The sequence below is a fragment of the Amblyomma americanum genome, chromosome 3 (genome assembly GCF_052857255.1).
Source record: "Amblyomma americanum isolate KBUSLIRL-KWMA chromosome 3, ASM5285725v1, whole genome shotgun sequence".
In the NCBI taxonomy this organism is placed as follows: Eukaryota; Metazoa; Arthropoda; class Arachnida; order Ixodida; family Ixodidae; genus Amblyomma; species Amblyomma americanum.
In genome coordinates, this window is record NC_135499.1 from 106,554,971 (window position 1) to 106,581,391 (window position 26,421).

At 47.9% G+C, this 26,421-nt stretch overlaps 1 protein-coding gene and 1 pseudogene across 7 annotated transcripts in view; both read right to left on the bottom strand.

Moving 5' to 3' along the window:
• CASK (peripheral plasma membrane protein CASK) overlaps positions 1 to 26,421 on the bottom strand; it is a 663,473-nt gene that overhangs the window by 86,407 nt on the left and 550,645 nt on the right. For all 7 annotated transcript variants that reach the window (XM_077657694.1, XM_077657697.1, XM_077657698.1 and 4 more), the window contains 2 exons: positions 8,526 to 8,603; positions 4,568 to 4,654 (listed from right to left, as the gene is read on the bottom strand). In XM_077657694.1, the coding sequence (XP_077513820.1) occupies positions 4,568 to 4,654; positions 8,526 to 8,603 (165 nt within the window). The remainder of the gene's footprint in view (positions 1 to 4,567; positions 4,655 to 8,525; positions 8,604 to 26,421) is intronic.
• Positions 6,679 to 6,849, bottom strand: LOC144126399 (U2 spliceosomal RNA; annotated as a pseudogene).

The window sequence follows — 26,421 nt, forward strand, 5'->3', positions numbered from 1 at the left end:
AACTGCAAGTTAAGAGTAAATTCTTGTCTTATTATGGTAAAAGTCTGACCGGATACTACCGAGTCGTGGCGAATCCATGAAATTTCATCTACGCCTCAAGCCATGCGTACTGCTTCTGCCTGACTGAGATCTCTTACAAGATGACGCAGAGGCAGGGGCCTCTCTTTTATTTGTTGCCTGCGTCAATCTCTACAATACTCACTCCTTCAGCCCAGACGAAGACAAGTTCTCCTGCCTTAACGTCGGTCACCGGACTGACGCTACGCTCTCGTCCCTGTTTTGTTTCGTTTCGTTCAGTCGGGAATCCCATCTTCCCTGCCCTCTCTCTGGCGTGAGTCCCTACAAAGTCACCTCAAATCAGTATACGAGATAATAAAAGCTGTTCTTTTAGTCATGTGCTTTCTCTTTATCTGCAATAACAATACGCTTCTTTCAATCTCTCCCTACTATCCTTTCTTCTACACTATATCCTTTTTTGTCACCGTCCGTCACCACTCAGGTGCCAGATGAACGTGTGGTAGTTTCTGCGGCCGGAACCAGCTTTTCTTCAGCTTCTTATTATTTTATTCAATAAAATCAGTTCACTGTCACCATACAGCCACTCCGCGGGGTCACCTCGACTTTACAGAGGGAAAGTTCAGAAGGAAGAACGAAAATGAAAGAACCAAGCATTACGCCTTTCCCCAAAGAGGAAAAGTAACCGTAGCTGTACAGATGAGGTGAGGGCAAGATGGAGAGGGGAGACCACATGGGTGAACGTTTAGCGTTGTCCCTGCCTTGGAACAAGCACGAGGGAAAGTTGCGAGGAAGAAGGCAGTCAGCTTGTCAGGAATAAGGGAAAAAGCGGAAAAGCTCAGGCTCTCCAGACCACGCATTCGTCTATAGCCCGACGGGGATGCCAAAAAGGCATGACCAGACTAATGACATGTTATACAGATGAAGTAAAGGGTAAGCTAACCAGGAAGGACACTAACAAGCTAGCCTTTCCTAGGAAACCAAGGGCCTCATTAAGAAATGGTTACCTGCGAGACATCTCCAAAAACAAGCTTTTAGTTTTGGTTGGAGATGTCTACTGGTTTTGGTTGGAGATGTCAACAAATCTAACAAGACAGGCAGTCCTGTCGAAATGTTTAGTTTTCACTCATTAAAAGATGTCAACCCGAGTTTCAAGAATAAAAAAAAATGCCTAACACCACCGTAAAAGTTGATAAATAAGGATAATATAGGCGTCGTAAGTTGTAGCATGAACGAAATTAAAGGAGCACTCAGGCATGGAGGATGCCTGAAAGGAGGAAATCGGACATTAGCAGAAAACAATTGAGGACAGGAAAAAATAGAAGTGTCATTAGTAATTCCAATAAGACAGTTAAGGTAACAGAGGATTATGCCCAGAATTCGACGTCAAGACCAACCATGGCTTCTATGAACATTTCTACCCAAGATGTACCCTAGTACCAGCTGTAACAAGAAATAAGGAAAGTCTTACAAGCTGCGAAGAAAAGAAGAAACGACCTAGATACTACAGATCCGCTTAGAAAGACGCAGATGTGTTCGGAAATGTCAGACGGCCTCAAGACTACCATTATAGAATTCAAGCATAATAAAGACAGCACACATAGTAGGAAAACGACATGCATGTCCCGTCGATCTCCTATTCTGTGTGCTGCCTTTGTTATGCTTGATTTCTCTAGAAGCTATGCATCAGCTTACCCCGCTAAGTGTTTTACTGATCAAGACTACGAGGCACGCAGGTTCAAAAAAAAATTGCACGCTAAAGAGAGCCTCTCTGCACTGTCTTTAGAGCTGTCAAAAATTCAGCAGAAACAATTCCTGTTGTTCAAGCACTGCTTAATGAAAGCGCTGGGCAAGCATCTGTAAATAGTACATAACATAAATATTTACAACCATTAAATGCCAACCTGACCTTCAGACAAAAAAATACGTCATTGTTCAAGAAGGGTAATAGCTATACAGTTTTCAGAATTTCGAAAACGCGATAACCCTAAACACTATGGGCCAACTATTTTTGTCCATCTCGCGCCATAAAGATAGGCGCTTTCGGAAAGTGCGTGTCACTCTTCCGCGCAAAGCAACGTCCCCCCCCCCCCCCCCCCTCCCCTCATGCACGTCGCTCTATAGCGTATGCGTCACGTGACCTTCCCCCTCCGGTGTGGGCTGGCGCAGCGGTGAGCCCTGTAGTATCGCAGCGCGGACGGGAAAGAGAACGTCACGTGATATATGCGTCACTGAGTGATGTGCTCTGGGGGCATTTCTTTACGTACGACAAATAAGCCGAAACCGCGCATCTTTATGGCGTGTTTAAGGCAACCCCACAGCGTTTACGGCAACCGCGTTTACGAAATACTAAAAGATGATATGGCTATTACTAACAGCCGTCTAAGCATACTTAATTGCGACCAGGTGCCTTACTATAATAGGTAAAAAGTTGACTATCATAGATTAGTTAACCAGATTACCAGTTAACATGATCCACCTGTTTTTCGATGTCCACGAGCAGTGGTGTTACTAGGTCGCAGTAGGCATCTTTACACACCAGAAATCACATTTTGAATAACTAGTGGCGGGCGTCCTTGAAAGCTAAAACGCATGACCTATTTGGAACTTAATGAACAAGTACACCTCTCTGAGCCAAGTAGTCACGGAAGGTTCGAATCGTGAGTGAGCGGGAGGGTAGTAAACGGGTTGGAGTGCATTGAGCAGGGGCTCCCAAGTTATGAGCAGCAGATTACCAATATTCCTTCAAATGGAAGAAACGTTACCCACCTATTCTACCTGTACTCGGCGCCGGGACTTGACCGCTAACGTAAGACTATGGAATCGGACTGAGGAAAGAGCAGCAAGTGATGCAGAAGAAAACGATAAGTGTAACGTTGCGAGACTGAAGGTGAGCAGCATGAATTAGAAAACAAATACGAGCTGATGGAATTCTAGGTAACGTTTAGAACAGATGGCAATATGAGATGCGAAGAATGTAACGCCGATAATTTATTAGAATGGATGAACCTGGCTCACGCACGATTTCTCCCTTTTGCAGTTGTGTTGACGCACACAGCAGCAGGGTTCTTACAAAGCCCTGAATTAAGGCCTTGAAGCTACATTCGCCCCACGATATGGCGAGCTGGCGCTTTTAGCACACGGCCAAGCAAACTGAAACTGAATGAAAGAAGGCGCCCCATTTTACGTATTCGGAAGTCTGAATACAAAGTTTTCCAGTTTTCTATAATCGCGAAGCTAATACGTGAATACATTTCGAGCGATACAAAGTAGTAACACTCAAATGCAGCGCTCTGCTCAAACTTGAGAGAAAAACCCTTAGGCGATCCTCGGTGGACCGCTTGAATGCGTTAGCAGCCAAACGTTCATTATATCTGATGTTGACACACACATACTAAAGTTCTGAAGTTCGTTATTTTCGAGGTGGTACACGTAGGTTAGTAATATCTGTGGTCAACGCACACTAAGTTCTTTACATCCGAGGCCCAGACAAGGGTGTTCATTATATCTCCGGCGGCGTACTTAGGTTTGTTTTATCAGAGGTCAACACACGAAAGTTTGTTATATTCGAGGTGGCATACTAAGGTTCATTATATCTGATGTTAACACACAAAAGGTCGTAATATCCGAGGTACGGAGGTAGGTAGTGTACTAAGTTCGTTCGTTGCCCGGTGGGCAGGTTGCCACTTGCCGCTGTCCAGTGACAGACGGTGCTTGCCATTTCCGCTCTAATGCTAAGGCATCAAAAAGGTGTTATTCTATAATTAAAAAAGGAGGATTTGCTATGATGCATGGCGATGTGTGTTCTAACAAGAATTCGGGCACCAAGGGTGCGTAAAAGGCGATGAGCTTCAAAACAAACATGCCAGTTGCTTATCGAACCACAACAAGGATGATCAATACGAAACCCCGTTACTAATATGCCCTATACTCTCTGCTAACTGACATGCAAGAGTCACGAGAAGCTCTGCACAAGCTTCAGACACCGAAACTCAGCAGATCGAATGATTACACTTGCCTTGAAAAATTGAATGAACGTTTGATACAGTGGTATCACTAATGAGCCAATAATTTGTTCCAAATACCGCGCCGTAAACGATGTGGCTACTGGCCTGCGACGCCCTATCGGCCCTGACAATAACAGCCTCCTATTCTGCGTTTTTCTTGATCGCGTGCACATGAACCACCAGCAGTGCACTTTCGCATCGCGCAAAAAACACCCGTGGGGCCCTGTATCTTTTTCACATCTGCACCGAAGCATGTGCAGCGTCCTTCAGTTCATTTGGCATGCGATGACGCCAAATGCAAGCAAGAAACGCACGATCGCACACGTAAAACAAATTCCTGTGGCGCCGAGACACAGACGCCGACAGTACAACAGCCGGCAGGGATCCCCACCGTATGGTCCCTGCGCACAGTGAGGGCACTGTCCACTGGCGACCGCAGCGCCCATCTTCTGCGGCGTTGCAGCTGCGTTCCGTGTCCTTTCATATTGCGCGGTAAAGTGCGCAAGCGGGTGTTGGAGAGGAGGAAGGAAATAAAGAAGACTCACCCGTACGTGCGGTTTGCACAGTATGGTCTGCAGCTCTTCCATGTCTGGCGTGGTCCCCATTGGACAGTCCTGGATCCACTCCAGCACCTGCGTGGTGCAGCCACGTGAGGACAGCGTAGACAGCGCGCTAGCGGGCACTTGTGCCATCCTATCTGTTTCGCTATCCGCGACCGGGTTTCAGGCGGTCAGCTTAGAACTCTAGAGACGAGAGCCGCAATGAGACTCTGTCTCTCAGTAATCTGCGACGGCCCAGTTAGACATTCCTTCAGAAAGGAATGGGGTCCCGTAGTCTGGCCGTCGATGGAAGGGGTCGGAGTGATCGCTTTTATCTACGATCTTATCTCTGTTTGCGTCGTTTATGGAGAGGTCGGCAACATTTCGGAGAAAGGTGGTTGGGACGAGGCGGCTTCAGCGCGGTCAGCTATCGCCCATTGCTCCGGTCCTGGTTCTGTGAGCTCTTTGCTTGCTGTGCCCGAAACAGTGCATGAAAACAAAGACGATAGAATCTACAGGGTTGTTTCAAGTTGCATGGAAACGTCGTTTAAAACGTCGCTTGATGCATTATTAGGGCTAAAAATAGAGAGAAATAAACCAAAGCGAACCTTCTACGCAACGTGTTTGAAGTAAGGGAGAATTGGTTACATGTCGGGGGCTCAGTGCACCGCCAACTCCGGTAGGGATAAAACGATTTTAGAACACGGAAAATATACAAGTGACAGATAGGTTTAACCGTTTTATTGCGATCGCAACCATAAGCCAAAGTCGCATGCTGACAGAATAACATATTTGGACAGACTGGGTTGGCACCCGCCACCCGTCGAGGAGGCAGAAAGAAGCGTTGCTGTCCTTGCCGACATTTAGCGGTATTTCTTGTGGATTAGTGAGTGTTCGAAACTCGTTAGCAAGCGGATGCGCGTTTCATTCATTTCCTGCCCTTTTGGTGAGATATTCTAGTTAGATTCGTTGCTGGACTCCAGAGTCCCTCTTTTGTCGCTGGCGCTTCTTTAAGTATAGCGCCAAACTTTGAAGTGCGCCGCTGCCTTATTTCCATATCCGCACATGGCTTTTCCGGTTCCGTTTCCCGCCAGAAGTCGGCATTCATTTTGTATCTGCTCGCAAGTAGTTATCCATTGTACAGGTTAATTACGGTCACGCACATCGTTTTGCCGAGACGTTGACCAACCGAATGCAAGTCCGTGATGCGAGAACATAATTCGAGAGCGCCGGTGTTATCAACGAGGCGCGAAGGCGCACCACGGCATCAACAAACAGCTGCTCCGATCTCTGTCCCTCGGCGTCGGTCAACTTCGTGGTTTGAGCGCTCAGAAATTTTGACGCTTTCCACACGGTGCAATCATCGCATGCGGACACGAATTACTAGCGAGATATGTTACTTTTTCCGACACTGCTTGAAAAAAATTGGCTGTGGTTTAGCTCTGGTTAACCCTAGTTGAATTGCGAAAGCTTCGTTTCCTCGGCATGTCGTCTACGCAGCGTCTCGTTCCGAAGCTCTCGAGAACTCACACCGGTCTCTTTCGCAGTTGAAGAGCCACTCCGGGACGTGGCACGACTTCTTCTAGCCGCACCTTCGTTACGACGCTTCTCGTGTCGTGCGGCGCGTTCTACTGGCGTCTCTTCCTCGCTTCGTTCTGTCATTGTTGCGTCTCTTCTGCGCTCTTAATAATAATAATAATTGGTTTTTGGTGGAAAGGAAATGGCGCAGTATCTGTCTCATATATCGTTGGACACCTGAACCGCGCCGTAAGGGAAGGGATAAAGGAGGGAGTGAAAGAAGAGAGGAACAAATAGGTACGTAGTGGAGGGCTCCGGAATAATTTCGACCACCTGGGGATCTTTAACGTGCACTGACATCGCACAGCACACGGGCGCCTTAGCGTTTTTCCTCCATAAAAACGCAGCCGCCGCGGTCGGGTTCGAACTTATAACGACTACAATGCGTACACTGCTGCTGTTGCTGATAGGAAGAAAGAAAAGGAAAGCGCACGGACCTGCCTACTGGCTCAAGCCAAGCCACGCTCGCTGCCGAGTGCTGAAAGTAGGAGAGTTAAATGACAGGAGAGCAAATATAGAAAGAAAAGGCGCGCTCTAATATGCCCCGGGCTGATCCCGGAGGCAGTAAAGTACCGGGCCAACCCGTGCCAGAGTGCTTCAAGCCAAGCACTCCGCCATATTCCAAAAATAAGTTTAATATCTTGGGTCCAAGGACCAGCAGCAGATATTAAATTAAGTATATACAATACACTAAGGCGAAGCGCATATATATATATATATATATATATATATATATATATATATATATATATATATATATATATATATATATATATATATATATATATATATATATATATATATATATATAACCAAAAATTGAAGAAACATAACAGGATTTAATTCACGACGTTTCCGCTGGAGGACCAGCTTTTTTCGAGGCTCTCGAAAAAGGCTGGTCCTCCAGCCGAAACGTCGTGAATTAAATGCTGTTATGTTTCTTCAATTTTTGGTGATTTTATATTATATTGACCAAATCAGCTGCCAGAAATATACCCCGCGAGGTGACACCTCCTCTCCCTCTACCGCAGCACAGCACATCTGGTGGAGCGAGCGGCGACGGCAGCGGCGTCGACGGCGGCGCCATCTGTTGGAGCGCGGCTGCGGCGTTGCTAGGCAACGGCGGCCAAAGGTCGTTCGTCGGCCACGGCATACGGCACACGGCATGCGGAATACGACTGAAGTACGCGACGAGCCGAAATGGCTCGCTTGCTGGCGTAGTAAAGCTTCCGCTTTAAAATAGTGCCCGAACAGCAATACAACGATGGATGAAAACAGTAGCGACGTAACGCGAAGAGTCTCAAATACAGCTATCATGGAAAAAAAATTAAACGAACGCGCCCAGGGTAGGTTCAGCAAACCCGCCTCATGCACCGAGATGTGGCACTAGCTTATTACCTTCCGTTATCAACAGCAAAATGTACTTTAATTATGTGCATAACATCACAGTGATACAGTTAATACACTGACTTTGCGTTGCAACCTCCTAAATGGACATCAGCATTGTGTCTATAAACAGATACAGCTATAACTGCGAAAGCGACGCTTCACTATTTTTCACGACTGCTCATTGAATATTCGCACAAGCAGCGAATATTCGTAAAAGTATTCGATTCCATTTTAGCTACTCAGTCTGGAAAAAAGTGCTATTCGCACACGACTAGTTTTATGTCTACACTTGCTTTCTTTTTCTCTAATTAGTATTCTCATCACACCTTTACCGCTTCTTTACCATTATCTTTATCACCATCATCATCATCATCATCCTGGCCACGCCCATTGCAGGGCGAAGGTCTCTCCCATATATCTTCAATTAACCCTTTGCCAGCTGCGGCCACCTTATCCCCGCAGACTTCTTAATCTCATCCGCCCACTTAACTTTTTACCGGCCTCTGCTACGCTTCTTTATATTCAGCTGTTTTTATAAATCTCGTGTTGGTGCTACCATTTTTTGTGTTGCCTCCTCCCCCTTTTCCCCCTTTTGTAATGTTCTCCCTCGACAGCTATTAAGGGTACTTTAAAAATAAAATACAATAAATAAATAAACAGGCTAGCATGCGCGTGATGTTCCGACTTCAGACATCTCGTATTTGGGTCGGGCAAGCTACAACCGAACTCAGCGACTTAGGGAAAAAGCATGCGCCGTCATGAGTTGAACCAATTATGCGGTCTGATGCCCAACGTCCGAGTTCACCGAGGATCCACTTGTGGTCGCTCTTTCGACCTTACGTAAAACCCGCGAGCGCATGCTCAAGACAGGAGGAGGCACGTCGCTATGTCACGCGGTCAAGGAGGAAGAAAGACAGGGGGAGCGAATGAGAAATAACGAAGGAAATGAAAGAGGGCTATAGCACTGGAAAAGGTTACGAGCATGTAAGGCACTCACGTCTCTCGCCCGGCCGCAGGCGTCCGACGGGGGGCACTTGATGGGGCTGCACGAGCTCGTGTTGATGCGGTCGTACAACTGCGAAAGGAGGAGAGGCAACGAGAGAGAGGAGAACATCGATTAGAAACTGCCAGAGACAGCACTTAGTACACCACGCACCTGTAAAATGCCATATATACATACACAAACACGTACATTAGTAGGCTGCGCATACATATGAACTCTCTCTCGCGAGTGTCGTCTCTAGCGTGTCGAGATAAAACGAGGACGCGATCATCGCAGAGATTAAGGGGTAACGCGATGAGCTCGCATCTTCCTCTCCCGTGCTACTTCCGTCCCCGACTGCGTCTGTCTGTGCGCACGTCTAGGCGCCTCTGCTCGCTGGACCGATCGTCGCATTCGCCGCACGAGATGGCACGCGCCCACACGCACACAAACAGCGAGATACGCGACTGCGGCCTCAGCGGGATTCGTCCCCGCGAGCTAGAACAAAGGGAGGACATGTATCAATCCACTATCTCGCCGCTGCGACCCTCGCTTCTCCGAACTGCGGGCGCAGGACCCGCTCCCCCCCCCCCCCCCCCCCCTTTTTTTTTTATCCCGACTACGGCCAGCGAGGACGTGCTGTGGGCGGGAGGGTAGCGCAGCGGGCAGCGAAGATCAGCGCTCAGGAAGAAAGCTGCGCGGTGCCATCCATACGCGATGAAGCGTGCGACGCTGGTCAGGAGATTAGCAGCTGGCGGGACAAACAGGCAATGGCGGGGACCGCCGCGCAAGCTCCTTCGGGGAAGACGCGCCTGCAGATCGAGCATGGGCGGAATACCGGGAACAGCCGAGGCCTCTGCTGGCGAACCCAAGGAGAGCCGACGATGAAGGGACGAGGACGCGTAGTGCACAATCATGGGCGAGCGTGGTGACGAAGGGGAGGGAAAGGAGGAGCGAATACCGAGTCGGTTATGGGATCCGTCTTCTCCTTATTACCGGCGCTCTTCGGGCGGATGTGGCCCTCTCGCGTTACGGCAGAAGCGTGACATGCTTCTTTCTCTGCTGACTTCTCTTCTTTTTTTTGTTTCGTTACCCTGCCAGCGCCGGTTCCATTCTTCGGTTGCCACTGGATGCCGGATGCTGGTGGGCCGATTGCGCGAGTGTCACGTGGCAGCCGGGCGCGAAAGATCGAGCTGACCGGATGCGGGGAGGATCGGTAGACTTCCTCTATCCTGGAATACGCGAAACTAGCATGGCGTCCTCGCAGTTTGCGCGTCGGATTACTGTTAGGGCGCTTCACTCCTTTCGATGAAAAGCGCAGCGCGAAAAGAGCACCAAAATCAGAAAAAGGAAAATGAACTTTTAAGAAAGTGTTAAATAGGGTTCTAGCGTCAGCATTCATGACGCAACACAGTGACGACGCCGTTTTATAGGTCCGTATTCTAGTGATCTATAAACACGAGTCGCACATTCCTGTCTCGTGCTATTTTCTGGCGCGTCGCGTTTACAGTCTATATTAATAAACCATTGGAACTAACGACGAGAGGTATCGGGCAGCGCGTGTGATTTGATTTCTTAACTTAGAAACAACAACAGCATGCGTACGGTGTATGTGCGAAGAAACTCCACAGTTCCTAAAAAGAGAAAGAGTTGGAAGTGGGGATAGTCGTTCAAGAATAGCGCAAAGTCGTCGGAAGGCCGCCCACAAACTCGTCACTCAGTTGGCACTCGCCGCCTTGAAGCCGTTCTGACGTCATTGCAGTCGGCGGCAGAAAGCGACGTGTTGCTCGTTTCCGTGATAAATACAGAATCGAAAATTTGGGCAAATAACGTAGATAACCGCGTGGGATCATTGAGCTCGTTGGCCTGTTTTACCGCACTGAGACACAGTTTATGCTACAAGAGAAAAAAAAAAAATCCGAGTTTTGTCATCACCCACGACGAAGGAATGGACACTATGCAATAGTTTACCGTACTAGTAACCCGCAAGACAGGCAAGTTCGGTGCCGACATGGGGCACACGACAGCAGATGGCGCTTTCTAGAGAGGACCAATACATCATCATCAATTCTCCGGCCTGCGGCACCCTTGTAGCCCAGGCGCATGGGCACCAGATTCTGATGGACGAGTAAGTGAACGTGGGAGGTCTCCGTTGCAACACACTGAAAAGAGCCGCCGTGGATCACCCCAGGTATGGTTCCAGATACACTTATCCATGTAAAAAATAAAGCTAGCTCATGCGTCATGTGACCTCTACCTACCATCCACTTATACCCAGCAATTCTGGACAAAAGCATTTTTCAGCGGGAAACCGGTTATGAAGGCAGTTTTTTCATATAATGTAAGATTTCACTATAATGATCAATATATCCGTAGATCACCCAACGGCAATCTTGTATTTTTTTTCTATTCACGCTTTTGCTATCGTCAAAAGCGTTCCCCATTGTTTTTCGATGGCAGCCTTAACTGTTCGATGCGGTCAGTGGAAACACTTTATAGATAGATTTTGCTACATATCAGAATAATGGAATACTACCTTCAAAATTCATAACAGTGTCTTAGAATATTCCCATTCTCAAAGTTTCTGCCCGAGAAACCTGGACTCGGTTGAAGCAGCCAGAGTTCTCAGAAGGCTCATTCTTTCTTCGATTTCGATTTGAAGCCGTAGGTTTCTGACCCAAAACGAATTCGATAAGATTTTAACGTTTCTTGCGTCGCTTTACAAACCGCGACGCTAGCCGCCCATTCTCAGTTTCCGCCAATTCTCCGTGTCTTTTTAAGACTCTCCGACCGCAGGCGTGCGTGCTTCCCACAAAGCAGGCCAATCCTGCGGTGAAGCTCACCCAAGGGCGCTACGTATACCGCGCGCCGGCGGCCGAGTTACACGAGTTGTTGCTCTCGACAGAATCAGGACCGCGCCCGGAGGGCACCCGTACACATTGCCAAGGCTGCGGCGGGGCAATGTACAGTCCACTGAACACTACACCGAAGGAAGGGGAGGAGGTGAACGATGGGAGAGGAGGAGAGTCGGTTGGAGCAAAACTTCCCAATGGGAGTACTCGGGCCTTCCTGCCCCGGTTCAGTTCATCCCGCGGCGTCCTCCGTGCCAAGCGAAGTGTCACCGATCCGGCCGCACTCGCCATCTCCTCCTCACGGTCTTTTAGGAGTTCAGCGATTGGAATCACGTCCACTCAGAGAGCCGACTCGTAAAGGGACCGCTGGACGCACTCGAACGGAGACGACGGCGCGCCCTGGGGGACTTAAAGCCACACTGCGAAGCTGCTCTAACGGGCCACGCAGCGTACTATAAAAGCGGGCTCTTCCGCTAGAGGGCGCTGTGCACGTCCCTCGCACTTCCTTTCGCTCGTTGAGCGCTGGCTTGTGCAACCGCTACGGTCTTAAGGGCCGTGTGAATGAGTTACGACGAGCTACGAAGCGTAGACGAGATTCAAGAAAAAATGAAATAAAACGAATAACACAGTCTTTTTAAAGCAAGGACATCCGGAGCGTACACAGCGACCGAAAACTCCCCCCGTGATTGGACAGGACTGCTCGTCAGCGGCGGATCGAGTTTTCTTTCTGTCATTGTTGGTAGATAGCAACGAGGACGAACACTAAACGACATCAGAGCTCATCTTTCTTAAAAGCCGCTGGCTTTCTTCTCTTTTAATTCGGTCGTAGAGGCAATCAGATGGTCATCTTGTCTTTAATCTCCACCAGGCTCCACAGAGTTTCACTTGGAGACACCAGTCCAGCTCGAAGAACTCATTTAGGCTTTGGAGCCTCTGTACTCCGCTCTAATGTTCCCTCTTAAAGTAAAATAAAAGAAGTCTGTGGAGAAAATAAATTCTCCTCCCCGTGTAAATACTGGAAGCGAGGAAAGAACAGCTTCGGTTCTGCCATTTAAGCGGTTCCAGATTGAGACGCGCTCACTGTTCGCGTTAATGATCGAAGAGAAAGGACAGCTTCGTCCCATTATTTATAAATGCACCGCTGTAGCTGTCGTTCAGTTTCTCTTAATGCCAGCGGCGCCCTGCGTTTTTCCTCAGATGCCCGCGAGCTTTTCAGATGTAGTCAGAGATGTGAAGTAACAGACAGAGCCTGTAATTTTCACGTAACTATTGTAAGAGCTAAAAGTACATTACCGGCGGCGAGATATTGGTGCGACTGTTATCTACATGGCATCTCGAAGGCGATGAATAGGTCGGAATATTAAAAGGCACAAGGCAGCCAATGTACAGTCTTTGTCAAAAATATAGAAGCCAAGGCATTTGCTTCCAAGCCGCGTAGCGGAGCTCTTAAGTACACTTGGCAGTCCTAAGCATGGGAGGGTTGATGACTTAAGTTCCCCCCGCCTTCGTGAGATTATGGCCTCAGAGTATGCAAGAGGAGTCGCGCTACAGGGCTCAGAAGCAGACCCCTTGGGCCGTATACTTTTGAGAAAGACTGTACTCGTTATACAGGGTTGCTTGCTGAATTTCAGTCTAGGATTGCCATATTTTCATCCTCACCAGATTTGACGTTTCCTGCTTTGTTCAGGTCGGCTCCTCGTGTGATGTTCGATAAGATTTGTCACATTTTACATTATGAACCATGTATTATTTGCTGACTCACCTCACAGTTCACGAGGTAAGAGCATGTTTAGTTTCTTCCGTACAGTGGGAGTGCCCGGCACGGCAGCATGTGATTCTTCGCGCAGGACGTCAGCCCGTGTTAACTGTATCTTCGAAAGCGTTCCCGCATTCACACGGTGTGGGAGTGCGTTCGCGTGAGTGATCCCGTATCTTTATTTTGATTTCGCTCAGTTTTATTCATTTTTGGGGTTGCACAATTTCATAGTTATTGTGTTTTATTCCCTTCGCGCTACGAGTGGTACACAGAAGGATCCCATACGCCCCAGATCCCCAGGTGGCCTAAATTATTCCGGAGCCCTCCACTACGGCACCTCTTTCTCCTTTCACACCCTCCTTTACCCCTTTCCTCATGGCGCGGTTGAGGTGAGCACCGAGAAGTGAGGAAGTTACTGCGCCCTTTCTTTCCTTCCTTCAAAACCAATTTTAATATGCTGGCGGAGGCATTCTCTGCCATCTTGCATTACTGCGTGCTATCATCAGCGATACACCACCACGACTAACGACATCTAGAATTGGCGCAACAGTGCTTAATAATGCTTGCAGAACAGAGTAGTTTCTATGTTTTTGCATTAATAAGAAGCACATCGGATTCGCTTATACCATGCAAAAATTTGCCCTAGATCAGCCTACTAACCTTAGATTTTGATTTTTACTGATTCAGCAAAAAAAAAAGAACACTGTTTGATATTTGTCTCAGGTGTGCAGTTCTAAACGCCAAAGAATGAATCTCATCACCAGTTTTCATTTTCTGTCATGCGGGGTTTATAAAAGACAAATTATAGGGTTGCCGAACTACATGAAACAAAAGATGTTAGAAAGAGCACACTGCCTCTCACGATAGTTTCCGGCTCTGGACGTCACAACCAGGAACCTAGCTAGAATATTTTTTTCAGGAGGGGCCCGAGGCAGTCTTATAGGGCGGAGCCCGGGGGTCTTGAGTACGTGCCTGATTACAACATAATAGTCGAAAAGAACGGCAACCGCACCGTCCTCAAAGCTCATGTCACAATGAGACCGAAAGAAAATTAAACCAGATCTTGATTAGGCACCAAACGGACCAAATGAAAATAGTCCTCGTCGGCTGCATTCACTCCTTCGTACAAACAAAGGCTGACATTACCGCGCCTGTTGTCTTTTCGTTGCGCACAACCAATTTTGTCCCTATAATAAGAGCCGCATGTGCACACACTTATTTTGTTGTTTCTTCTGTCAACGCGAATTAAAATTCGGCAGAGACACTTAAGACTGCTTGCGTGTGAGAATGCGAAAGCATGAAAGTGCCGAGTCATGCTACATTGCAGAATGGCTGAGTCACGACTATGACTACTAGGTATTACTATGCATACTTTGTACAAGCTTTATATGCCTTATAGTACGTTACTCGTAAAGTGTTGAGTCATGCGTGATGACTACGCTACTTTAAAAGTGATGAGTCATGCTATGTTTCAGAATGATTATGAGTCATGACTACGAATTCTTTGTACAAACACTATATAGCTTACTCTACCCGACTTGTAAAGTGCTGAGTCATTATACGTTGCAGATTGACTGAGTCACGACTGTGAACTGCGAGTAATGACTTTCATAGGTCACAGTACGTTACGTTTTATCATTCGTGACTATACATGTTCTCTTACATGTTGCGACATACAGCGGCGTTGTGACGTCGTCCGAATTTCGTGCCATGGACAGCGACAGACCGGCGGACGGCGACTTTTGTGCCAATGGGACATATAATGCTTTCGAATTAATAAACTATCCGACGTACACAGCACTTCAATATTGCCATGTGGTAATGAATACAGTTAGGTAGTTAAGGAAACAGCGAAAAGGGCTTCCAAAAGAAACCGTTTATTGGGCGAACCGGACTGACTCGGCGGTGGCGATAGCGGCAAGCGTGCTGGGCGGTCGTCGAGCAAAACCTATTCCGATCTCGGCCACACTCAATTTAAAGCTGGCAAGGAACCTTCGAGATAAGGTACCAAAAGCAACTAGAACAGCCTGAAACAATGCGGGAGCAGTTGCGCCTGGCCACGACCAATCCAGGTAAGTCTGGTGGCATCTGGCGTTGCAAGCAAAATGCTAAAGGCTCGCGACGGCGGCTTTGAGCGTGAACAAACACATACAAATATTCGTGCCAATATCTGCGCAGAATGCCACACGAAACAAAACAAAACAGAACTAATAATAATAATAATAATTGGTTTTTTTGGGGAAAGGAAATGGCGCAGTATCTGTCTCATATATCGTTGGACACCTGAACCGCGCCATAAGGGAAGGGATAATGGAGGGAGTGAAAGAGGAAAGGAAGCAGGAGGTGCCGTAGTGGAGGGCTCGGGAATAATTTCGACCACCTGGGGATCTTTAACGTGCACTGACATCGCACAGCACACGGGCGCCTTAGCGTTTTAACAGAAACGCGTTCTCGTGGAGCTGAACGGTTAATCTTTCTGAATTCTTTCCCCAGAGAGAATCACACTAAACTTTGCATGTCTAATTATGTATTGGCGCACTCGGTGTTTGTGCACATTAGGACTTCGGGTATTACTAAGCGTTCTCAAAGTAATTCTGGCGCTCATTGTATCCCCTTTTAATTTTTATGTCCAATTCATTTAGCAGACGGAAACCGAGCGAAATTGCAGGAAAGCATGAGCAAGTGTGACAAAAAAAAACAAACATATGCGGTGACAGGACCAGCTCTGCAGCTGCTACGTGACACTCTCCTTACGTCTAGCGTCTACTTTATACCTAATGAGGAGCTAAAACCAAACAAACAGGAAATACAAAATAAATACACTCAAGCAGAGACACGCGTACACTCGGATGCTAAAGTAGGTGGTTGGGAGCAGTGCATTCAGAAAGGCGATCATTCTTTCTTATCGCGGGCACACAGATGACGCAATAGACGCTTATCGTAAGGTACATTTTCTTTCGTCCCATTGTAGTACTCAGTTCGATTTCCGGAATGTCTGGATACTTCCTCAGGCAGGAGTGGGCGCTGATAAGGCAGGACGCTAAGATGTCGGCAGATCAGATGCCGGGACGGAAGCAGAAGCGCAAACAATGGACTAGGTTTAGTACAAAGAGATGAAGGAGAGAAAGAGCGAGCATTTGGAAATATAAAGAAGCGGGTCGGCTGCAAAATGCCTTGCGAAGAAGCAAACGCACGTTCATCGGCTGCGCCGCATCTCACTGAGGCAGGCAGCGCGCAGGAGAGTCTTCCTGCAATGCTCAGCGCCAAGACGTTCTCAACCACTCCGCTGGTGTACAAAAAAAAAAAGAAGAAAAGGTCTCGAAATGCTGAGCGATGCACTGATTAATGTAGTTTCCGATCTGTCCACTAAATGACTAACCGGAGTAACCCGTCGATGCGTTGATCGGATTAACGAGGCCCGTTTATTGACAGGATGTAACTGATTGATTGGCACTGAAATAATGGCGGCGTTTTTCAACGCTGTCTCTACGTACCATTGTAATTAACTGTTTCATGACAGAAAGAAAATGATAAAAATTACACGTAGCAACAAAACGTACAGTGACATTATCACACTTACTAAAGCGCGCCCAAGTCAGTTAAGAAGAAAACACATTGAAGAGCTGCGCGCAGGAACACAGATGAATAAAAAACGAACGACGCGAAAAGATTTGCAAGATATCTTTAAAAAAAGCCTTCGAAAAAAGGGTAGGAATCAGAACCATGCTAAAAAAAGAAAAATATATTGTCGGGAAGACAAAAAAGAAAGAAGTCGACCAAGAACGACTAAACGTTAAAAATGAAAAAGCCAACAAACCACAAAGAAGTATACACCTTTTGAAGCTGCTGCGCAGCACGTTTCCTCGCTTCCTGCAACAGTGGATGATAGGTCAAGTGCGTGCCTGAGGAAGCCAATAACAAACTCAGAGTATACGTATGAATAGAAAGGCACGTCTCCTTCGTTTGCGGGGTCCCGTTGAAATCACGAAGCAGTACGCGACTCGGTGCATTCATGAGAGCCCGCGCGGAGAAAGAGACTCCCTGCGGAGCTGTACCTCTCCATTCAGCGCATACTGCTTTGTTTTTCAGAAGCAAGCGCGACGACAGTGTACCGATTCCAGCGCCACGCTCGGCCTTCGCCGAAACAAACAACGCGGCGGCGGCACAAGTGGCATTCGCACTCCGGACGTCTAGAAAACGAGGCTTGCACCGGCACGTCGTCGCCTGAGTGCGCTCTCAGTGAATATTAATTAGGCGCACGCGTAGCGGAGGAGGACCGCGCGTCGCGCACCCACTCGGCCAACATCAGAGAACGAGGAACCTGCACAGATTGCAAGAAAGAGGCGCAGAGGAAAAGAAAGAAGAAAACGGTGAGCCCGAACGCAGCTGGGAAAGATTCCTATGCACGCGGCACGAGGCTCGCTGCGCCACAGACGATTTTCAAAACGCACGCTTGGCGCTCGCGTCCAAAACTCTGGCGTGCACACGTGCAGCAGTTCTAGCACAACTCCAGACGTACCAACCCCGAGCAAAAATCTTGTCTTGCCTTGTCTTGTGTGAAGAACCGGAGAAACTCGGGTAAGGTCGGGAAAGTTCGGAGCAGCGTCGCGCCATCTGTCGTCAATGGGAGGAGAGCGTCACGCCAGCTGCCGCCGAGTGGGGAGACGGAGTGACGATGAAGAACGAGAAACACGGTTGCGTGCACATACAGAAGCCAGAAAGAAGATGAAAACCCCACCACTTTTTGTTTGGCGACATCCGACCTGGTCGGGTAATAAATTATGTTAAAAAATTCCCCGACGGACGTTGGATTTGCCCTCGATGATTACTTTGATGATTTTACTCTAAGCTCGAGGGTCCACACATACACTTATTTTCAGGAGGGAGAAGGTGGGGGAAAGTGCGTCGAGGGTGGCAGTCGGTGGGTGGGCAGCACCTAGCTGGGAGGGTGCGTTGGGGAGGTAGCTGGTGGCTGGTGGTCTGAAGGGTGCATGCTCCTCTATTGGACTGGGGGCTTCCGTTTAGCAGACATCAAATTCCCTGGAGGAGGGATAGGATACAGAAGCACTACTTTCGCAGTAAGAGGAAAACAGAGACGCCTACTAAGGGTACGTTGCTAAAAAGGTTTAAAGACGTTTCGGCTTCCATACGAAGCACTGTTCGCAAAACGAAAAGCCCAAAACACGCAGCTCCAGTGCGCGTCTGATCAATCGCCCCAGGCGTCTTGCGCACGTCGGCGGGAGGGGATTAATACAATCGCTGCGATTCAGGGTTCTTTAAGCTTGGATTGTCGGGGACCCAGATACCTTTGGTGTCTTCCTGTTTTCCTTTTTAGCATGCATTTTTCTGTTCAGGTTGGTACTTGAAGGCGCCTAATGAACCAAAGATTAATATCAAAGGTCCGAAGCCTGTTTAACTAAATACTGCAATAAGAAAGAGAAATGAAGAAAAGCGCCTGAACGTTTGCGAACGGATCAGAGTCGCCGTCCCCAGCGCATGAAGATTTAGGTAATAGATGCTCTTGACATCATTCTGTTGGAAGAATTCCGTAGTGACCTATGCTGCTTTGATGTGCGGATCCTGGAGGCTATGGTGCTCTTTTGCCGCAGCCCCTCAACCTCGATAGGGATATGCTGAGGAGCCGTTCAGGCAGCTATTACAGTGTACGGCAGTCACAAAGAAAAGAAGACAGAAGAGAAAGGGAGATACAAAAGGTTGCACAAGGTTGCCTGCTTCACTTATTTCCACTAAGATGATGGGACCTTAAAGCATCCCAGTTCTTCCGCAAGTCTTTTTTTTTTTTAGGACCGCCACCCGTGGTTTCACCACGTGCGGTCGGCCGATGGCAGTTTAATCTGTCAACGCTGCTTCTCTGACGTAACGGCGAGGTTGGGGGTGACGAATAGGCGGAGGACAATACGGCAGAGCTAAATCATTAAACACGCTGACTGTAATGTTGAAACTCATTCAACACGAGGCGAAGAGGAAACATGCATTGGTGAGCTTGGACCCGATCGCTGCGAACGAAATATGCCTGAGTTTGAGTTGGGTAGACTGCGGCACAGTTCGAAGTTAAAAGAAAAAAAAATACCTGTTGAGCCCACTCGACAGAGGCATTATAGAATTGTATATCCGCGTAGGTCTCACCTGTCCCATTAACACGCTGTAGTCATGTAGTGCTATAACGAGATGAAAACTGGATAGCTCAGCAAGCATTAAGTTTGAGATTGGGTGCATAATTATGAGTGACGATGAAGACTGGCTAGAGCATAAACTTCGCAAGGATAACTTAGGAAAGCGGTGGCTATCAGCAGTGTTTCTAGAAGGCACATCAGGAGACACAACGAGAAGGTAGACAATAGAAACATCAACTGCCGTAGTCAGACAACCCACGGACATGTAGGAGAAGGAAGCAAGAGAAAGTAAAAACAAACAAAAAAAGCAAAGCTGCACAAAAACGACAGCGAGGAAACAAAATAAAAAAATAAAGAACAGGCAAACTAACGGACGATCGAAATGAAAATGACGGCGTGGGTTAAGTATTATAAGAAATATGAGAAGAAATAAGCATGAAATAAAAGAAACAAGAGTGGAGGGAAGATGGAAAATTCTAATACTAGGAGGGAAGTGAAAAAAAAAGTTCAGCCAAGGACGAAGCAGGACTCTGTGCCTTTCAGTGACAGCGCCGAAGATGAAATGAGAAAATCGAGTCGGAAGGAGGCGTCACGACTGCAGTCGGCTTGTAGGTCGCCCACGTACTGTAACTAGAAAGCCTTGAAGCAGGTTTTTGCTCTGGGAACCGTAATCGATTGAATAGCTTGCTTGTAGCAGAGAGAGAGAGAGAGAAGACAAGTGCAATCAGGGCTAATTCCGTTGCAGTAATGTTCCTGACGCACATACATTATGCCAAAGAGATTCACATTGCCGTTTTCTTTCCACCATGTGGACGGACGGCATATGCACCAAGTATGAAAACTGAAGTCGCCTTTGTTCTTGCTCTTTTATTTCTTTCAGCAAAGACTGACTGGCCTAGCCCAAAGCTTGCGTGGTCACACTCTTTTCGAAAGCAGAGCTTTCCATTGTTCCTATGCTGGTGAGCAACAAGTAAATAATAGAGAGGAACTTTTCGCACATTGTTAACGTGTGGTTCCAAGCGAAAAACTGATTTCCTCTGCCATTCACTGAAGCCTGTTGTACTGGGATTCAAGCGCTTCTATTAAGAATCATGCACTGACGGCGTATTTTTATTACGGTACACTCGAGAAACAGTTTTTCTTCATTGCACATATTCACACTTGGGCAAAAATTAAAAAAAAAGGACAGAGGTTTTCCCTTAATACATTCTAGCAGTTTCTCTTTATTTTAATATCGGACACGAGGAACTGCGAGTTACATTGCCATCTGATTACACAAAGGCATGATGATAGAAGCGCAAGGAAAGTAGAACAGAAAGAAAAATTACGTAAAAAACAACTCGTGGTGATGATTGAAAACTTTCCGTGAATTGCATGTTTAAATTTTCTTCGTTGTTCAGCACAGTCAATACTTGGGAAGATCTAGTAGCGAAAACCATGAAGAACAGTGCCTATTTTTTGTTCGTGAGCTTGATTTCATTTATTTTACAATTTTATTTCTAATTTTGGGTTTGTTGTGCCATGTAATACCCTCCATGTAAAGAGAGACTTCGGGCGTACTTTGAATTGAAAAAAAAAATTGCAGCATTTTTTGCGCATGAATAAAGAAATCGTAGGGTTTTAACGCAGTTCAACCGATGATGATGATGAATTTTTATGGCGCAACGGCATCTGTGTCCAAAGAGCGCCATGTCACAAGGTTTTTCTTTTTCTCAAGGTGGGGTCAAAGACCCATTTCCCCAGCATTTCATGCTAAAGGAGCCGAACACCGGGCAGGGAAAGATCGTGCCCATTGTACCACCGATGGGTACCCGGCGGCACTGGGGATCGAACCCCGCACCTTCCGCATGCGAGTAACGTAGTTCAACCCTGTACACGCGCGAAAGCATATGTTCAGCCTGAAAGGCTCAAGGTTTTGCTTTGATGAATCGTTCGCACGTCTGGCGACGTTAGACTCAGGTTAAGCTCTGATCGAGGTTAAGCTGTTCTGATCTGTTCACGCCGCAGATGGAGGTGATGAAGACGATGATGTCGTTGCGCGATGCACAGCGAGAGATTATGTTGCAGTTTAACACGAGGCGTGATCTGCTTTGGCGATAGCATTGTGCTCTCGTGCACTGGCCAGCGAAGCTGGTCTGTTCGTACCGCCGCGAACAGATAATGCCCATTCGAATCCCAGTCGCAGCAATTATTATTTTATTTATCTATTTATTCGAGGTAAATATCAAGGCTTCAGCGATGGCCCGACGTTTGCAGCTTTGGTCGTGAAGAAGAGCTTTCGAATTAAAAACGCGACAAAAATGTGAGCAAGCTACAGCATCATGAGGTGCGGGCGCCAACGGAAAACACACTCGTACTGGCAGGGTCTTGGTCTCCTGCTACGAAAATAAAATTCTAACATCTGTGCCATAGTTTTCAAGGTACAAACCTACGCTTGGCGTCAAACATTTCCAGCGCTCAAAATAGGAGGAGAATGTGCCCTTCAACGAAGAGAAGCGTAATGTTTCGCTCTCGTCTAGTTAGACAAATGACGGCGTACGCAGAGATCGGACAAACGTTGGTGTTGCCACACACGTGACGCCACGCACGAGCGCGGTTGAAATACTTAGAATTCCAACCGTGGCTTCGGGCATCTCACTCTAAATGCGGCTGACAAGGAAGATCCTTGGAGGCCGTTTCCGGCAAAAGAATACGCGCATAATGCGGTACATGACAACGACTGCTATTAGACGCGGGAGTCACGCGCCTGGAAGGGCACTTTACGCGGTAAGCAATCGCCCTCACTTTGAGAAAATCCCCGCAGCGGATGCTTGTCCCTAATACGCTTGGGGTGCATCTTCCTTTCAGTTCCGCTGTTGTTGCTAGTTGCGAACTTCCGTTTCGTAGGCTTAAGAATGCGTCCCTGTTTTGCTAACGGTCTGAATGCCACACTAGAAGCTGACCATAATCTATGGGCCATCTTTCCGTAAAAACAAAACAAACACGAGAATAGAAAACAAATAAGAAGCACCACTTAATTTGTTTCTGTCTCACATTTAAAAGAGCTCACGACGCACATGACGCGGCCAAAAAGCATTACGTCTAAACTCGCGCTCGGTAATAACAGCGTGATGACTGCTCTTCCATGGAGATGACATCTTAACGAACAGAAAGGACGAAGCATGGCGGACAAAGAGAGCTACTTTGTTTCCGAGTTTCTCGTCAGGCTCGACTGAGACTGAAAGATGCGGACCATTACTTAGGAGATACCAAGCACGAGAAACGGCAGCACGCCACGTATCTCCCCCTATGGGACACGGACAAGTCCCAGAGTGCTGCTGGCCGGCAGCCAGGGAAGAAGAAAGTCGCCCGCCCGTACAACACGACGCTCACGCTCAAATGTATACAGGCGGGCGATAACTTGACAAGAGATGCAGTGTCCGGACCTTGTGCCAGTCACTCCGAAATGCACTAAGCGACGACACGTCACTGAAGAACAAAAAACAGTATACGACAGACGATGACTGGCTCCGAAGTCCTTGCTCGCGCACAAGAGCTCGCGGGCGCGTGCAGGCCAAAGATATATATCCGTGTCTCCCGAGCTCGTCTTCACAGGCTCCGCTTTCGTCCATCTCCGCCGAAGAACTCCGAGGCTTGCGCTGTTTTCGTTAGTTTGTTTCTCTACAAAATGCGCCGCCTCCTTCCCGCCAGTAAGCAGAAAGCTCGGGACGGCGGAAGAAGCCCCCGCGAACACGGATACATCTCTCTCGCGCGAATTCCCTCGGGAACCCCCGACTCTTTCGCGACACGCGCAAACACGTTAAGAGAGGGCCGACGGCGTCGGGCATGCTTCCCGCGGGTAAGAAGAAGGCGCAGGGAGGCAGCGAGCAGGGCGCTGGTCGCCATCGTCGCTGCCGCTGCTGCGTGTCAAGGATTTTATTAGCATCGCCCGGGGCGCCGGGGAATCCGGAGCGACTCCCGAAACGCGGCTGCACAGCTTACACGCGAAAGAAAGGACGGTGCTTTACGTCACTGGGTGCCGGAAGTTTGGTTCGGTCGCGACGCTGACGCCGCGACTGGGTCTCTCTCTATAGTTGCCTTTCCTTTTTGAACTCCCCTGCCGTAAATAGTGATAGCCTCGCTCTAACGAGTGCGGACGACGGAGGGTTTTTCACAAATTACGGCGAGTGTCAAAGGAATTCTCTCGAGTGGAATTTTCGAATGGGGATGAGGCGCGGAGAAACGCTGCTTCTTTTGCTCTTTTTTGTTCCTTTTTTTTTCTTTTTTAGTCTCGACGGCGCGCTGGCGGTAAGAGCGAGTTTTCCAGCCGAACTTGCAAGGGAACACGGTTGGAACGTTGATGACGCGAGCAGGTGCGCTTTTTTTCCTGCTGATGTATTCAGCAGGGAAGCCGATCTTTACCAGAAATGGCTCTTGGCGCGTTTATTGTGTGCGGTAAGCGAAAGCAGTGGCAAATGAGGAATGAGCGCTGCGTTTTGCAAGACCGGAGTATCATGGATACCTTTGGAGCGTCGCTCAAGGTCTAGCGCTTTAAGCAGTTCAAACAAAATAAATAAACTTTCTCCTCTATTCTGAAGAAGAAAACAAGACTCTCGCGCATAATAAAGCATTTGGCGAAGTGCAAGTTAAACATTTAGATTGTAACGGCCGTACTTGGACCACAAATTTTCTGTACGCAGTTTATGATTTCAAAGCAAATGGTAAGCCATGAAGTATTGAAGATGGTGTGAAATAAATCGTGCACTATTTCTCGGGTCTGACTGCTGAGCGTTGATGGACTGATAATATGAACAAATGGCGCATGCAAACACATTTATTTTTCCTTATAGCAGGAAAATCTAGATATTAGGACAGAAAGCCGGTGCACCAAAACGGCGACGATTAGAAATTCGTGCCATGAGGTAGTTTATATCACTTTCGGCCTATTTGTTTCACTGAGAAAAAGCAGACAGGGCGGCGCAAAGGAAACGTACGCTACAAGGAAAGTGGCGCAAACTAAAAAGAGCGTTTTTTTTTTGTTGCGAAAGCTACATTGGCCACAAACTCGCAGTTTCGCCGTGCACGCAGTCCCACCGTGGTCGCGCCGCACCACGTGACCAACCGAGTGACTGGTCACGTGACCAACCGCGTGACGAACCACTGGACCAGCCACAGAGCCGCGCCGCCGGCACCTGCTCCACACCACGTGACCGACCACGTGACCAACCATGTGGTCGGTGGCTGGAGCCACTAAAGCCCCCGCACACTCACTGAACGAAAAAAAAAAACCCTGTGTCGAGGCTGGGAATCGAACCAGGGCCTTCGGCGTTTGAGACGGAGACGCTACCACTCCATCACGAAGTTTTTTTTTTCATTTGTCGCATGGAAATAGAGCCGAAAAGAAAAGTCTAAGCGCGCTTACGCCACAGCACACCAGGCCACCGTACACCTGCATGACTCCTCCTTCCAAAACATCAAAAGTCTGGGAGGCACACACATGCATCCAGCTAGGTGGCCCTCGCAGGGCAGCATATACTGCCCACACCAAAGCGCATTGCTCACGAAACAAAGATTTCGACGACCGTGGTGATTCGGCGTGGCGGTCCATCATGCGGCTCTTCCAGAGACTAAATAGTCCCAGCAACATAAATAGATCTGTAGCGCCCCTCGGGCCGCGCTCGGCTCGCAGGCCATGGCACGCGACGCCGGACAAGGAAGACGAAGTTGGGCTAGGCCGCCACAGCGCGAGCAGCGCAGTTTTTCTCCGCGGGCAAAAAACGGATACTGTAGGGTGTGATGTCAATGTCCTTTTTAATTGTTCGTTGTAAAATGTCCCAGAAGAATTGAGCATCAATGCACAGAATAAAACAATGGTCAATTGTCTCTGGTGTGTTGTTTAGGCGGCAGTTCACCGTCCATGGCGCAAGCATCTCCTTAGCATGAAGCCATGCCTTCACAGGCAGCGTGGATGTGTGCAGTTTAAAGAAGAATGTTTTTGCGGCAGAAGAAATGCACATTCGCCTAACACGTTTTAAAACGCTGGTGTCAAGGAACTCCAGAAAGGGTTGCCGATACAACGGTACAGGGAACAAATACTTTGTAAGTGCCTGAGTCATCTGCCTTCCGGAGAGGCTATACAGATAGTCTAAAGAAAAGCGCACAGTGAGGAAATTAAAGGTGTCAGCAACTTCCTTAATGAATCCCTATAACGGCCCCTCACGAGTGTGTCCAGTCGGTGCGAATAGGAAAGGCAAATGAGCACTGAGACGCCTGATAAGCACGGCTACTAAAAAAGGGTGCTTTGACGATTTCAAAAAAGGAAGAAAAAAAAACACGAATCAAGCTGATGCACGAATAAGTGTACAAGGCTGATTCCATAGACTCTAGAGAAAGAAATAGGTTATCGCGACGCAAGGGTTCCCTCTGGGAACGCCATACGAATGTAGCAAAAATTCTGTGCATCACCTGCACTTTCTTCCTCGCACAGTGTAGAACCTGCAACACATAAGCAAGTTTTGTCATTGAGCCCGAGAAAACATTGACAGTTCCCTACCCATCCAAGCCTGGGTTTGTCGCCTCATGGAGGCTATCTGCGAATCCCAGTAGGCGCCACTGTTGCGAATTTGGTGAAGAGGAACCCCTAGGTAGTGAAGGGTCCAGCAGTCCCAGCTTATGCCACCATAATGACTTGGCGTTGTGCCCCGATGGCCCAACCGAAACCCCTTGAATTTATCTATATTAAGAGCCGCACCTGATACCTCGCAAAACTGTTCAGTCAAATGCAATGCCTCAAGCACACACTTTTTGTCAGAACAAAAGAGGGCGATATCATATGCATAGGCTAAAATGTTAATTTCACACTGCTCCAGGGAGAAACCACGGATGGATGTGCAGTTCATAATACTGAGGCAAAGGGGTTCAAGATATAGGGCAAACAACAAAGGCGATAATGGACAGCCACCATGTCGTCTCAAGGTTTAATCATGAATAAAGGCGCATGTAGTGAACGTGCGCCTTTCATATATAAATTCTTTCGAACCAGATGTCGCCGCGCTTTCGCTACGTATATCCTGGCCTAACAGAGCTAGGCCATTATCAATTTTTGTCTTAAGACAGGAAGATGACATTTTTTGCTGAAAAAAAAACTGTAAAAGCATAACTTATGCTTGGTACGTTGGCACGCTTATGTG